This window comes from Engraulis encrasicolus, chromosome 6 (genome assembly GCF_034702125.1).
Source record: "Engraulis encrasicolus isolate BLACKSEA-1 chromosome 6, IST_EnEncr_1.0, whole genome shotgun sequence".
Lineage (NCBI taxonomy): Eukaryota > Metazoa > Chordata > Actinopteri > Clupeiformes > Engraulidae > Engraulis > Engraulis encrasicolus.
The window spans coordinates 47,515,287-47,530,652 of record NC_085862.1 but is presented as its reverse complement, the minus strand read 5'-3'; the positions used below and the strand labels follow the sequence as shown (position 1 = coordinate 47,530,652).

General features: G+C 44.5%; 1 protein-coding gene across 1 annotated transcript in view; it reads right to left on the bottom strand.

Moving 5' to 3' along the window:
- Positions 1-9,329: 9,329 nt before the first annotated feature.
- dnajc6 (DnaJ (Hsp40) homolog, subfamily C, member 6) overlaps positions 9,330-15,366 on the bottom strand; it is a 45,857-nt gene continuing 39,820 nt past the window's right edge. Inside the window, exons 16-18 of the mRNA XM_063201812.1 lie at positions 14,463-14,611; positions 13,644-13,820; positions 9,330-12,917 (exon numbers count right to left, since the gene is read on the bottom strand). Of these exons, the coding sequence (XP_063057882.1) occupies positions 12,816-12,917; positions 13,644-13,820; positions 14,463-14,611 (428 nt within the window). The 3' untranslated portion in view covers positions 9,330-12,815. The remainder of the gene's footprint in view (positions 12,918-13,643; positions 13,821-14,462; positions 14,612-15,366) is intronic.

Genomic DNA, 15,366 nt, shown 5'->3' with positions numbered 1-15,366 from the left:
TTAATTGTGTGCATTAGGTGGGCAAGTGACGGGGGATTCAGTTTTTTTTGTTTGAGCCAAGCTGTAGTTTATTGGCAGGCGTAGCAGCCCTGGTCTGACGCATGACCTATCGCATGAAAGCTTTTCTCTGCAATGACGTTGGTGAGGAGTTTTCTCACTCGTGGGTCCTGAAAAAAATCTGATCAGGGCATATGTGCAGTTTATCAATCCGTTTAATGGAGAGGCATTCTCTCTCTCTCTCTCTCTGTCTATATGCAAGTGTGTGTGTGTGTGTGTGTGTGTGTGTGTGTGTGTGTGTGTGTGTGTGTGTGTGTGTGTGTGTGTGTGTGTGTGTGTGTGTGTGTGTGTGTGTGTGTGTGTGTGTGTGTGTGTGTGTGTGTGTGTGTGTGTGTTTGCATGCATAGACGTTTACAGATAGGGACAAGGTGCTATTTTGCCCCTTTGCCTTACTAGGCTAGGTTCTTTTTTTCCACAATGTACTTTGGTCCATTTTCACTTGATCAAATATGCTAGATTATTATTGTGTGTAATAATATTACCCCATTATGTTACTATTAAAATAGTAAGATGTTATTAACAACTATTATTTTCATCATAGGCTATTATCAAATAATAACTAATATAATTTATAATCTCACACTTCGATAATAATGCAATAATATAGTCTATAATGTAAGGCAGCCGGGTGTTCTACATGCCCACCACACACCCTTAAGCCACTGTGTGTGTGTGTGTGTGTGTGTGTGTGTGTGTGTGTGTGTGTGTGTGTGTGTGTGTGTGTGTGTGTGTGTGTGTGTGTGTGTGTGTGTGTGTGTGTGTGTGTGTTCCACCATATCACTGCAGGAACTGCGCTCCTCCAGCTCAAGCCGTCTGGCTCTGCCATCCAGTCGCTCTAGGTACTCCCAGTCAAGACTGTGTGTGTGTGTGTGTGTGTGTGTGTGTGTGTGTGTGTGTGTTGTGTGTGCGTGTGTGTGTGTGTGTGTGTGTGTGTGTGTGTGTGTGTGTTGTGTGTGCGTGTGTGTGTGCGTGTATGCATGCCTGAGTGTGTGTGTGTGTGTGTGTGTGTGTGTGTGTGTGTGCGCGTGCATGCATGCGTCTGTGTGTGTGTGTGTGTGTGTATCTGCAGGAGTGTGTGTATGCCGGTGTGTGTCTTGATGACTGTGATGTGAGTGTGCAACACGTGAATGTGTGTGCACGTGTATGCAAGTGCATGATGCATTTGCATATGTCTGTATTTGTCTGTCTCTGTGTACTGGGTGTATGTGCTCAATGTCAGTTTGATAGAAGTATGAAATGTACAAAAATGTGATGAATGTGCAAAGACCTTGAAGAAGTGAGCACAAAGCTTGTTGTCCTAGCACTGGAAAAAGTTTTATTTATTTACTCTAGACAGTAGAAGTGATCTTTTGTCTGTTTCTGTGTTATTGAAAAACAGAGGTGTTGATTATTGTCTTTATGATTAGTCACCACATTGTAATCTGTGGCATGGGCTTTCTTGGCAGCATAGACTCATTGTGACTGACAAGGATGTCTCGGGTATTTGGTGAGGACAGCTATGCATTCATGTCTATTCAAACTCTATTCTCTATTCTTTTATTGTCTTTCTTTCCACTCATGAATACCTTGGGGAGAACCAAAGTTCATAATTGATGGAGGCCTTGTTTGGGTTTGACTGCATTAAAGTAAACTTTTCTTTAGAAAGGAACAAGCACGGCCCTACCATGGCTGATATGGTAGGGCACTCATCTACTACGCGGCCGACCCTGGTTCGATTCCCAGCCCGGGTCCCTTGCCGGCCCTTCCCCCGTCTCTCCCAACTCGCTTCCTGTCTCTACTTCACTGTCCTGTCTGAGAAAAACAATAAAGGCCCCAAGAAATACTTGAAAAAAGAAAAGTACAAGCATAGGCTACATTAATCCGTTAAGACAGACTGTTATGAATTAGCTGTTACCAGAATGGCAATGACCAAGTCATAGTGCATTACTAAAGGCTCTGTGTTATGTCATAGTAGTATAGTACAAGCCCCAACTCCGGTGAAGTTGGGACGTTTGGTAAACAGTGAATAAAATCAAAATGCTATCATTTTCAAAACATTCAATCTATTCATTAGATGGAGAATAGTGAAAAGACAATATATTAAGTGTTAAAACCGAGAAAACATATTGTTTTGGGGGACATATGTCCTCATTTCTAATTTGATAAATGCAACACGTCTCAAATAAGTTGGGGTTTGTACTATCGTAGGTAACTTTACAATGACTGTTTGTGTGCCACAGGAGGTACAGCGTGCATTATGGAGCTACGCACTGTCCCCGTTTGAGATGCTGCATGTTGTACAAATCTGCGCAGCACACATGAGCGCTACACAATCACAATGCATTCTGGTTAGACATTCCAAACCAGAATGCATTGTATTGTAAATTCACAGGGTGAATGCGCACTTGTGCATATTTTCACACAAGCCCCTCAGTACTACACAAGCCTTATGGTCTGTCTTGTTAGAAGCCGTGAGGAGGCAAGAGTATTGTTGCGCTCTGGATGTTTAGCAAAATAAGTACTAGGTGCGTGGACCAAAAAAAAGTTCAGGTCAATGTGGGAGCAGGTTCGCACACTAAAAAAGACACTAAGGTCAAGCACGAGGAGTTTTTTTTGCTTTTCTCAGAGCAGAGTAGAGCAGTCGTTTCAGGTTTCTGCCATCATCAGTGGTCTCTGTGCTTTACTTGTTAGAAGCTGTAACAAAGTACCCAACATTCTAAATCACCTGCTTCAACATGATTATGCTAATTAGGAGAGACTCAGGCTACATTATAACCACGTAGGCTACGTTATAACCATGAATGATCTGCATGGGTCCTTTAAAACAGTGGTTCTTAACCTTTTTTTCTTAACGCACCCCCAACCCAAACTTCTACACGAGTACACGCACTAAAAAAGGATTCAAGTGATTAATTAAAATGTTTAAGACATTAATCAATACCTTAATGACTTTACATGGGGACCAAAACATGTTAAAATTTGGTTTTAATTTGGCCTAATTGTAATGTTCACTACAGAATTTTGGTCACAACCTTAATACAAACAAAATTCTGCGCACCCCCTGAAATCTCTGGTGCACCCCCAGGGGGTGCCCGCACCCCAGGTTAAGAACCACTGCTTTAAAACAATATGAGGGGTATAATAGGTATGAATGAATGCACGAGTGAATTAAGCACTCAAGCACTCAATCCTGCAGCAGAGTAGAGTTGATTAGTGGTATTTTATTGATCCCTACGGAAATCAAGGTGTCATAACATAAACATGAAACACTAACACACATATCTAAATACATCATATTCACTTAACTGCCCCTGTGGCAGAGGGCAGTTGGAGGCAGTAGAAAGAAGAAGTAAACAAATGATGATGTTTTTTTTTATTAAACCTGTCTTCAAAAGCACACCCATCATTCACCACAGAAGGGCATTCATGCATGCCCTTTCTTCATTTGGTCTCTCCGTGCTTTGCATACTAATCAATTCTTGCTTTCCTCTCTGTACCCCGTTTAAAATACAATATCGCCGTCCACACATTTATTTCAGTTGTGGAGGTCAGTCTGAGAATGCCCCACGCACACGATCCCACCCATCCCACCCACACTCATTAACTTTACAACCTCAGAATGGTTGACTGGTCACCCGCAGATGGTTTGATTGAAGTGCCATTGAATGTTATAACCTCATCATCAGCCAGTCATCATCACCCCTCAGCTCTCCCATCATCTGCAGCCTCGGCCACAGTCATGTCATGACTGTGCTGTGCCGTTCTGTGCTATGGTGTGCTCTGTGGTGTGGTGTGGCGCTGTGCTGTGCTGTGCTGTGCTGTGCTGTGCTGTGCGGTGTTGTGTTGTGTTGTGTTGTGTTGTGTTGTGTTGTGTTGTGTTGTGTTGTGTTGTGTTGTGTTGCGTTGCGTTGCGTTGCGTTGTGTTGTGTTGTGTTGTGCTGTGCTGCGTTGTGCTGTGTTGTGTTGTTATCTGTTGTGTTGTGTTGTGTTGTGTTGTGTTGTGTTGTGTTGTGTTGTGTTGTGTTGTGCGGTTCAGTGTTGTGTTGTGCTGTGCTGTGCTGTGTTGTGTTATGTTGTGTGTTGTGCTGTGCTGTGCAGTTCAGTGCTGTGCAGTTCAGTGCTGTGCGGTGCGGTGCGGTGCGGTGCGGTGCTGTGCTGTGCTGTGCTCTGTTGTGTTTTGCTGTGCTCTGCTGTACTGTGCTCTGGTTGTGCTGTGCTGTGCTGCGCTGTGCTGCGCTGTGCGGTGCGGTGCTGTGCTGTGCTCTGTTGTGCTTTGCTGTGCTATGCTGTATTGTGCTCTGGTTGTGCTGTGCTGTGCTGTGCTGCGCTGTGCTGTGCTGTGCTGTGTTTCCAGTGCTGCGCTGTGCTGTGCAGTGCTGTGCTGTGCTGCAAAGTAGGCTTGCTGCTGCTGCTGCTGTCTCTGTGTCTGCAGAACTGCTTTTACTGCTGCTGGCTGCCACACTTCATCTGCGTATGATGAGCCTGGCTGTGGAAGTTATTGCAGGGGAGAGGAGAGGAGAGGAGAGGAGAGGAGAGGAGAGGAGAGGAGAGGAGAGGAGAGGAGAGGAGGAGAGGAGAGGAAAGGAAAGGAGAGGGGAGGACAGGAGAGGAAAGGAGAGGAGAGGAGAGGAGAGGAGAGGAGAGGAGAGGAAAGGAGAGGGGAGGACAGGAGAGGAAAGGAGAGGAGAGGAGAGGAAAAGAGAGGAGAGGAGAGGAGAGGAGAGCAGAGGAGAGGAGAGCAGAGGAGAGGAGAGGAGAGGAGAGGAAAGCAGAGGAGAGGAAAGGAGAGGAGAGCAGAGGGGAGGAGAGGAGAGGAGAGGAGAGGAGAGGAGAGGAGAGGAGAGGAAAGGAGGAGAGGGGAGGAGAGGAGAGGAGAGGGGAGGAGAGGAGAGGAGAGGAGAGGAGAGGAAAGGAGGAGAGGGGAGGAAAGGAGAGGAGAGGAGAGGAGAGGAGAGGAGATGAGAGGAGAGGAGAGGAGGGCAGGAGAGAAAGGGAAAAGAAAAGACATGGGATGAAAGGGAGAGGAGAGGAGAAGAGAGGAGAGAAGTGAGAAAATGAAAGGAGAGAAAGGTTGAGAACAGAAATCAGGAGAGGACAGAACACAAGGGGAAAGAAGAGGGGATGAGTGGATAGTAGATAGGTGAGGGTAATACATAAATGGAGGATAGAGCTGAGAGAAGAAGGGGAGGAGAGGAGACGAGGAGAGGAGAGGAGGAGAGGAGAAGAGGAGAGGAGAGGAAAGGAGTAAGACAGCAGACCAGGGGGGGCTGCATAGCTCCACATAAAATACAACACGACTGTCAGGCGCATAGGGGGCGGCACTAATAACTCGAGCTGCTGTGATGAACAGGGGGGCCGGAGCCCCATCCATCACGGGAGATCCCCACACAGATGTGCGTCACTAGCAGAGAGGAGGGGAGCAGGGCAGATGGAGGCGGCGAGAGAGCATTGGAGGTGGATGTATGGATGGGGAATGGCGGGAGAGGGATGGCATCTAGATATGAGGCTGCTCAGAGCTGGACTGGTAATACAGGGCATTTTCCCAGTGGGCCGAGAGTCCTCACAGGCCAATGCCTTGTTGTTGTTTTTTGTTTCAAATTGTTTTCCCTTAGAGACCAGCCCTTAATTTAGATGGGCCGGCTCATTGGTGCATCCTTAATATACGGTGGACTGAACCCACCATAATTGTAGTATGGGGGTGGGGGTGATGCCTATGCAAAGAAATAAAATGCCCGGGCCGGTTTGTGGTCCCAGTTCAGCCATGAGGCTGCGTGAAGTGAACTCAGTGTACATCATTTCGCTGGGGCTGCTGGCAAATGCCACTACAACAATGACAGAGCCAGCTGGACTGACAGCTCTGATGCTCACAGCTGAGGCAGGTGGTGGGTGGGTATGGTTGGACGGGGGGGTCTTACGCAGGACACACTGTGACGCAGGACAAAGTTTTTCTTTCATTTGTCTAATGAAATGCTGTCTCATCAATCAGGTCTCCCCATTCAAATCCCTTCCCAGATCACGGCCCCTCTTGAGAAAAAAACAATAGGCACTCAGACAACTGTGCGTCAGATGTTGGACAGTTCCCAACCCCGCTGCTTCCCTTCTTTTCCTGCTGGTGCAGTGGTGGCCTGGCAGGTCACATGTTTGAATATACCCAGTGGTGGTACTCTGGGGAATATTGAACGTTTTCTGCCTTTATTTTACCTTATGACAGTACAGCTGGAGAGATGTGCAGCTGAGAGAGCGAGAGAGGTGTGGTCGGGTTTGGAAATGATCTCCGGCTAGAATCAAACCCAGGTCCACGGCATTTCATTCCTTTTCAGGTGATGACATATGTGGAAACGAGCAGTGTTGCTGCCACTGGATTTGGCCGTCAGGTGAAACACAAAACAACTTATTATAGAGAAAACAGAAAAAATCAGAGACAAACATTGCTTAGATGGATAATGAAACATTTGCTGCTGTTGTGTTTTGTGAGGTTTGGTGATGAAGTTTATTAAGTGTACACATGCACCCACGCACTTACCCACGCACACGCACACACGTTCTGATTACTACAACAAAGTGCTAATTACTACCAGGGCCAATGACAGCTTCTGCTGGGCCCAGGACAACAAAACGATCTGAAAAAGCCCCCACCTCACTACCTACAATGTAATGGGGTTCCGATTCTGGGCTCCTCCATTCTCTGGGCCCGGGAAAACTGACCCCTTTGGCTCCCCTGTCGGCAGGCCTGATTACTACAGCAAACATGTGCATACAATAAAATACATAAGATACAAACTTGCTACTTATATCCTTTGGTGGCCACTAAGACCAGATAGAAAGGGATGAGGATTAGCAAGGATTGAGACTGAGAAGGTGAGAGGCATTTTTCTCCATTTTACTGTGTTCAGTAAGGTATCAGGTAGCATTGAGCTGACTCAATCCTGACCTCCAGTGGTGGAACAAGTTACTGCATTTTGATATTTTTTATACAGTCAATTTTGAGATCCCTGATTTTTAATGTAACCTCCATAACTCAGGGTGCAGGTGATTGTTCCATGTTTTATATCAAGAAATAAAATAAAGCCAATCAAATCAAGCACACTTATGTTTCCGGCCTGCCTGCTAATGGCTTTCGATCGCCAAACATCTCACAGGGGCCCCCCTTCTACGTTATTTCGTGGGGCCAACGCCATTAACGTGCACATTTCTATGCTGAACAGCAAACTCAGTATTTCTTTATCAACTATTATACTTAATGATCAGACGTTATTTATAGCCCATTAAGATGGCAGACTCGCAGACCTCTGACACATCTCCCACCCCCTGTCACAATACATGAGATAACAATGATTAAGGCGCAAGACAAAACTTTGGTCTAATAAAGGAAGAACTGCTTGAGGTTGAGTGTGCGACGACAATTATTTTTTCCACTGATACAAACAAGTAAATGTTCACTATATTGTACAAACAATGAGCAAAACTAACTGAATCATTGTGCAGGTTTAGACTGCATGACTCATTGTGCATGATGTAACCCTGCATGACCATCTGCACATGTTTTCTGTAAACATCGCTGCCTCTTTTGTCTGTCTAGAAACACTGCACTCTATAGGCAGTAGTGTGTTTCTCAGTTGTTGAAAGACAGACAGCCTTCAAAGATGTGGGCCTTTATCATCAGCATTAATACACAGAATTCAACCCAGTCGGGTCTTAACATCTCTTAGTACTCTTTTCATGAGTATGAAGGGCCTGGAATAGACAATTTGAGAAACTTTTATTAGTGGGAGGGGTTACCCAGTCACCATCGTTTGGTCGTGACATGTAATCTGCCCATACAGTATGTTATGCATCATCTTTTTTTTTTGAAGTATCATTTTGGTATTTTATTTGTTCATTTATGACAGGACAGTAAGAGATTGGACAGGAAACGAGTGGAGAGAGAGATTGGGGAAGCTTCGGCAAATGACCTGGGAATTCCGGAGCTGGGAATTGAACCCGTGTCGGCGGAGTAGCAACCCAGTTAAAGCCATGGTACAGTAGGGCCAATGCATGACCGTTTGCCCAAACCCCTCTCTCATCCCCCATTCGCTGGTTGGTCGATTGTCTGGCACCGAGAATAGCCTTCTTTCTTAAGACCCGGCTCAGACGTAATGTGGATGGAAAACGTCAAATAATTGTAGCTTTGTGGACTCATACTCACCTCAAGGATGTCATGGCTGGGATGATAAATTGATGTAATTTCACCCTGCCCACCTACCATTATTATTCAACTGCAGATGTGTTAAGCTGTAATTGCTCTAGATTTGTAAATGCCATCTAAAGGTCGTTTGAATAATGCAAGCCTCTGTGGCATGATGTGAATCATGGCTTACAGTACAGTCCCTGGATAAACAGCCACGCTCCAACACCACTGCCAATGTGCTGTGGCAACTTCACCACACCCAAGACCCGTTAGCTCATATATGGCTCAAGTCAGTTTGCATTAGTAAACGGTATAGTAATACCAAGGTAAGGACCATGGCAGAGCACAGGAAAATGAGCACTGGGTCAAAATGTTCAACGTGCTTGCCCAGCCAGGCCAAAGTCAAGTGAAAGCCAGTACCCTGTACCTACATGTTCTGTGTGTCTAGGCTGCTTTAGAAAATGACAAGTGTAATGTAATGCGTTGATGGGAGAGTGTGTGTGGGTGTTGCCTGCCTTGTGCTTGGGCAAGCACACTAACGGTCTGCCTGTGTGGAAGTTATTATTTCATGTAGGGCTGGTGTCAAGGTAATCGTAAATGATATGTTATAAATCAGTGTTTCTCAAACTTTTCAGGCCGAGGACTACTTTGACCCCCCTAAAAATCTTCAGGAACCACCTGTCAACTGAATTGACAGTTGATGGATACTGATTTGACACTGCTGATTTCGATGAAGATCACTCACTTTTTATTCACATTAAAAGCCTGCCTTATGGTGAAAATAATGCTTCAGCTATGTTTAGCTTTGTAATTATGCTACAAATATAGCCTACTGCTAGCTCGTCTTGGAAAAGCAGAAGTCCCCTCGCGGACCAGTGGTCCCGGGACCACACTTTGAGAATCACTGTTATAAATGAACTGGCCATCTTCTTGAATACGTTTCACCTCTCTTTATCAAAAGGCTTCTGAAGATGTAATTTCTCCAAGACTCCTAGCTGCCTTACAATTCGCTCTTTACAAAAGGGACATGATCATAACCAGCTATTAAGACATACCTGTAATTACCCATCACCCACACAGATTACTGTATGTGACAATGACAGACCCGGAATAAGTTTTAGTGTTCCTTAGTTCTCCTTCGCCTTTCTCTCTCCCCATTTATTTGTGCAATGCACATGGACATACAATATGTACAGCTGGCAAAAAAAGAAAAAAACAAGAAGAAACAGAGGGGCGAAAAACACAGAGAACAAAAACTCCACCGTTTTTTTTTTTTAGTAATGCTTGAACAGCGGACAGGCAATAATACACAAAGCTGTATTCAAACCTTACTACTTTTCTCACACACAGACGACAGTTTTGTCAACATCACACATCCACTACACAGAAGTTTAGCTTGGTATTTTAAACATTTTGTGATATCCTTAAGACCAGAGATAGATTAGCTCATAGGAAGAGGCAGAGGGAGACTGCTGGATTGGATGGGCAGGTGAGGGGTGATGGGATAAACATGGAGGATGGGGCAGAGTCACGCTAATGGGATGGATGTACAGGGCAACAATTTCTTCAAGTCTTAAGACAGTGCACGTTAATTCTGTGGCCACTGGCCAGGCTGACAAAGGGGGACTAAGGGGTCAGTTGTCCCGGGTCCATGGAGGGTGGGGTTTAAGATTCAAGTCCTCACCATATTGCATGTATTGGGTGAGTGGGTCCTTCAGATGACTTTTGCTCCGGGCCCAGCCAAAGCTGTCAGCAGCCCTGTCTTACAACCCAGTCTGGTGCACAGAGAAGGGAGAAGAGACTGTGGATACAGATGTAGGGGAAGGAGAGAGGTCAGGTCAGGAAGAAAGAAAGATGGCCGAGATGTTTGGAGTTAGCAGAGAGAGGACTGTAAGTAAGAGGGGAATCACCCCAGTGTAGCAGACACACAGCTGGAGGAGGACAAATCAAAAGTAGACATCACGGACGGTAATCCACTCTTGCATTTCACGTGGCCCAGCAGCAAATACTGGCAGCTTAAGTTGGTTTTGGTCTTTGTGGTTTTTTTTTTAAATGTTGCTGTTAGCCCCAAATACTGCATGTACCGAGTCCATACAGTACTGTTCACCTCTGAGGCAAGTCAAAACCTTCTTGCACAAAGCTTGGAGACGTTAAGAGGAAGGTAACCGGCCCAATTCCCTTCTCATGGGTGGATGAGTAGTCCTGGTATGGTATGAAAGGTTAGCTCCATTTCTAGGCACGCTTCCATTTGTAGTGTGACAGGTGATATGAGGGTAGGATGCTTGAAGAACTGTGCAGTATGGGTAAACATTGTGTCTACTGACAAACAAGCATTGTAATCCACGTTGACAATAAGCATGTTGACATTTGCCCATTTAGAGTGAAATACGCTGTAAAACATTGCAGCCAGTTAAACGTGAAAAAAGAAAGTTGGCCTGCTTGCCCTGCTGAATTTCGTAAGTTAACTCAACTTGACTTCACTTACAAACTTCAGGCAGCAGGGCAACTTACCTTTTTAGGTCTAACTGGCTTGCAGTGTAGGCATGAGCCAAAACAAAATCTGCTTTCATTCTGACACAGCACAGACATACTGGATAACCTTCAGTTTAGTGCATGTACTGTATGTTACGGCAGTCCCAGGTGTTCATGTCAGCAAGAACAAATTGAAAAAAAAAGACAGAAAACTATAATTTTAAGTAGAATGTCTCTCCAAGTATTACTCTTGTTGCTACACCATTGAGCCATTACTTTAGTCTGTAAAACGTAAACAGAAGCATTCGACAACAACGATTGGTTAAGACTCTTATTCAGAACTCAGTTGAGTAAAGGTCTCCACTTCCTCTGACCTTAATGTCATTATTGACAAACTAGTCACTATGGGTAAATTCGTTTCCATGGACACCTTTCATACATTCTTCAGCGCTACATGTTCATGTGTACAGTATCTCTGTGTGTAAACATGGTCAACGCCACAGTAGGCCATATTGTGTACTATGGTAGTTGTATCCACAGATATGTGTTCAGATATGGGTGAAAATAAATATTTTTTGTGAGATGCTGTGAAATGTGTAGTGTTGAGGAGTGGAGTACCGGTATTAGGAGCGGTATAGTATCAACAAGGCAGGCAGTCATACATGTAGCCTCCACATACTAAGAATTCAGTTTTACCATCCGTTACAGTATTCTTCCATTACCTATTAGAGAACGTGTTGTGCTTTTTGCAGATGTCTTGTGTTCAGAGACAGGGGCACATGTATACTGGTTGTAAATTGATCTGCCAGAAGGACTTAATATATATTGCTCTCTTGCCAGACTGTACGTAGATCACAGCAAGCTCAACATTTTTTTCTTCATTGCTTATCTATTCTTCTTACCCTCTAGAGAGAAATATGTTTCAACCTTGGACCAGACAGTAAACATAAGCCATTATCTTCTTAACATTATGTCCGTAGTTACCAGTGGAAGATCATCTTCTCCTCTCACAGCACTTGTGTGACCTAAAATCACCAGTCGTTCATTTTTACATTCTGTCAAAACAACACACACTCTAAAGTGTGTTTCAGATGACAATCTCATGTTTTACTCGCTGAACCAGGAAATAGAAGTCAAGAAGTTCTACTGACATGCAGTTGAGAAGATAATGACCTGTACTCCTCAGAAACCACTTATTTTAACTTCAGTGCTTTTTTTGTTCCTTGGAAAAATGTACAGTACTGTTACCTCTCAGAAAATATCACTGTGAGGGTGTTACACATTGATAACATTATTGATCGCACACAATTACTTATCTAACATCATTTAAATGGTTGTTATGATCTACTTTTTCCCAGGAGCTTTTCTGAACACCAATTTCCACTGCTATTATTCCAACACAGACGAAAACTTTCAGAGTTTGTTAGAAATACTGTGTTAGAGTTTCCTGCACGTAGTATTTAGGTATTGGATGTTTGTTTTCACAGGTATAAGTAGACATATATTACATATGTATGTATGTATATAGTGTACATATACACACATGCACACATACGTACACACACACACACACACACACACTCAAACATACATACAGTACGTACACACACATTGCTCTCCAGAATGAATATACAGTAGATTTTTCGACGGACCAGTGCATATGTGAGGAGGTATGTCCCTTCTCAGATGAGTGAGTGCTTTGTTCTGTGTGGCATGATGTCCTGTTGAGAACAATCCTCAGACCTTACAGCCTCATTTTCTGTGGACGGCAGAAACATAACACAAGTTCTGGCAAGACAGTGTTGGAACCAGTGTTTTTTATGTGGACGGGCTACACACAGAGACAAATTGAAGACTGAGGCCTCCACAAATGACTCAACAGCAGGTATTGGGATTGAAGACTGAGGCCCCCACAGAGCAGCAGTTTTGTCCCCCATGATGACTTGGTGGACACGAATGACCGGGCAGGACTGAAGAGTAATAGGGGCAGGAGGATGAGGTGGTCAGGGGGGGTAAGGCGCAGGGCATGAAGGGGGATGGTGGGGTTTAGGGGTGGGATACATTGATGATCCTTTCCTATGTTGCAGGATGGAGGCAGAAGGAAGGTGAATTTGTCCCCCTCTGTTCCAGCAGCAGCATCTCAGTACAAAGGCTTCTGTCCTTGGCTTTCAAACTCTGACCATGCATCGTTCAGTTCCATAAAAATCATCTTGGCGTATTGTTCATAGGGTTGCCCGGTTGCCTTGAGAGGAGGAGAGGAGAGAAATGCAGGAGAGCTGGTGGTCAGCTAAAAGTGCACGACTAAATCTATGCACACAACACATGCACGCAAATAAAATCAATACAAGAGGATATCTAGCTAATTGCAACGTCTTGATTGTCTTGGAAGGCACCTACTAGCCTGATTATCATACGACTTTCAAATCTCTTCGAGACTTGGTCTGACCAAGAGCATAACAGTTAACGTTTCCCAAATAGCATTGTGGACCCTCCTCCCTTGGTTTGCTACTGGTTGATAGGTTCCTGACAATGTGGGTGGAGTTCCCGATTTTTCGGGAGATCAGAAACGATATTTACATTGCTCTTGGCCTGACTAGAAGCAACGCCGCAAGTGTTGTGTCAGTAGGAGGGCATGGCCTGGCTAGGCACCTACAGCTTTACAATGGTTCTTTTCTATTTTGGTGATAGATATGGCTGATATATCTGCACGTGTTTAAGATCATTTTAACAAACAGAAAATCAATTAAGTATCTCCTCTTAAAACATGTAGAGTATTTATCCACATCACTGTAAGTCTGAAGTTAATTCTACCTACATGACACTGCTCACATTGCCATGTGAATGCAAAACATTGACGCTTAAAAATCTGAACACTTTTGTAATTGGTCCTCTCTAACGGTTTAATTAACATCAACATTTTCCAGCGTACCACATCCCAAAGCCCCTTGTCTCATCTCGTCTTGCCTACCTTGTCAGGGTGGACGACCAAGACGGCCTTGCGGTAGACCTTCTTGACCTGCTCGGGGGTGACGAGGTCGGCCATGCCCACTTGCTTCCAGCGCGTCTCGCCCTCCCACAGCACCGTATGCATAGTGGACAGCAGCGCCCGGATGTTGCGCTCCTTCCCCTCGATCCACTCCAGAATCTACACCACACAAACACACACAGGGTACAACACGCACACGCACACGCACACCCACACACACACACAGAGTTATACTACATAAGTACTGTAACTTTGAATAACGTCAATAGCCCTACTTACCGTATCTATAACACAAGCAACTACAAAAGATCACAATAAAAATCAATGTCTCTTTGCCGTCTATGAATATATGCTGTGTAGAGAGACACTGGGGGGAGCCTCTGTTCATTTCAGTTCATTTTAACCCAAGGCACCTACACAATATCCTGCTACATGCTACATTTTTGGGAAAAGGTGCCCTCAGCCTATAAAGATCTTGAAAGTAAAGTAAGTGGTGTTCAGCAGAGAGACGTTATCAGTCCTAGTGGGAATCGGAAGTTAAAGTAGATATTACACTCAATTTTTTGTTTTTACTTGAGTTTCTCAGGGTCGAGAAACTTTATTAGTCATAAGGGGAAATTCAAGTAAAAGTAAGACTCCGTGCTAGGGTGGTCTTTAGGACGAACCGTCCGTCTTTTCAATGCCTTGTCTGGCACAGCCTCAAGCTGGGGGAGGACCCCCAGACCCCCATCCAAAATATGACCTCCTTTTTGCAGTCACAGAGATGGCCACCCTACTCCATGTGCCAGTGTTTTGTCTTGCCTTTAGTTTCTCAGGGTCTATCTCTTTGGCCATCTCCTCCTTCCTCATCTCTGCGATGGTCCTTGGCCCTTTCTTCTCCTTTGCACCAGAGAAGCCCTGGCCAGACAGCAGGTCATCAAAGTTGGCCTCCGCCATTTTCGGTTTGGTCCCTAGAAGAATGCACAGAAGCACAGAAACATGCAGAATTATTTATTTCCAAGCACATAATATTCAGTCCGCGCTCCCAATAGTCATGCTTAGATACAATAGGTACTATAATTAGACAGACACCAATCAGATCAAGTGTGCAGGGGAAGAAGCTGTTGGCAAATATTGTTATTTTTTCCTACTTTTCAATTCATAGTAGAAATGAGATCGACCTTGACCAAGTAAGTTACATGATCTGACTAAAAAGACAACAATGAAAAGGCAAACATGCTGCTACGCATGTGTGCGCACACACAGACACAGACACAGACACACACACACACACACACACACACACACACACACACACCCTCATAACTGAACAAGTGGGTGCTTTGGACAAACGTAGAAATGTTTGTACATTGGATCATCATCCGTTCCCTCTGACATAGCTGCAAACTTCAAACATATCAACCACAGGACTGAACACTAACTAGTCAGTCAAAAAGTGCAAAAGGTATACACAATGTTTGCATAAATGTACCAAAAAACTGTGTCAAAAAAGGGAGATTGATATGTCTATTTCTCTACTCAGTCGTGATATTTTGACCATCTGGTCTTCATCCGACTGCAAGCCAGATCTCCATGACAACAACATTTGGGTTTCCATGACAGCGTTCGCAAAAATGAAACAAAACAAAGCAAAAAAAACCCCAAAACACACAAAAGGTGTACGTAGAGCATCAGCAGAGATGATTAAGATCTTGTAACGTCGGTT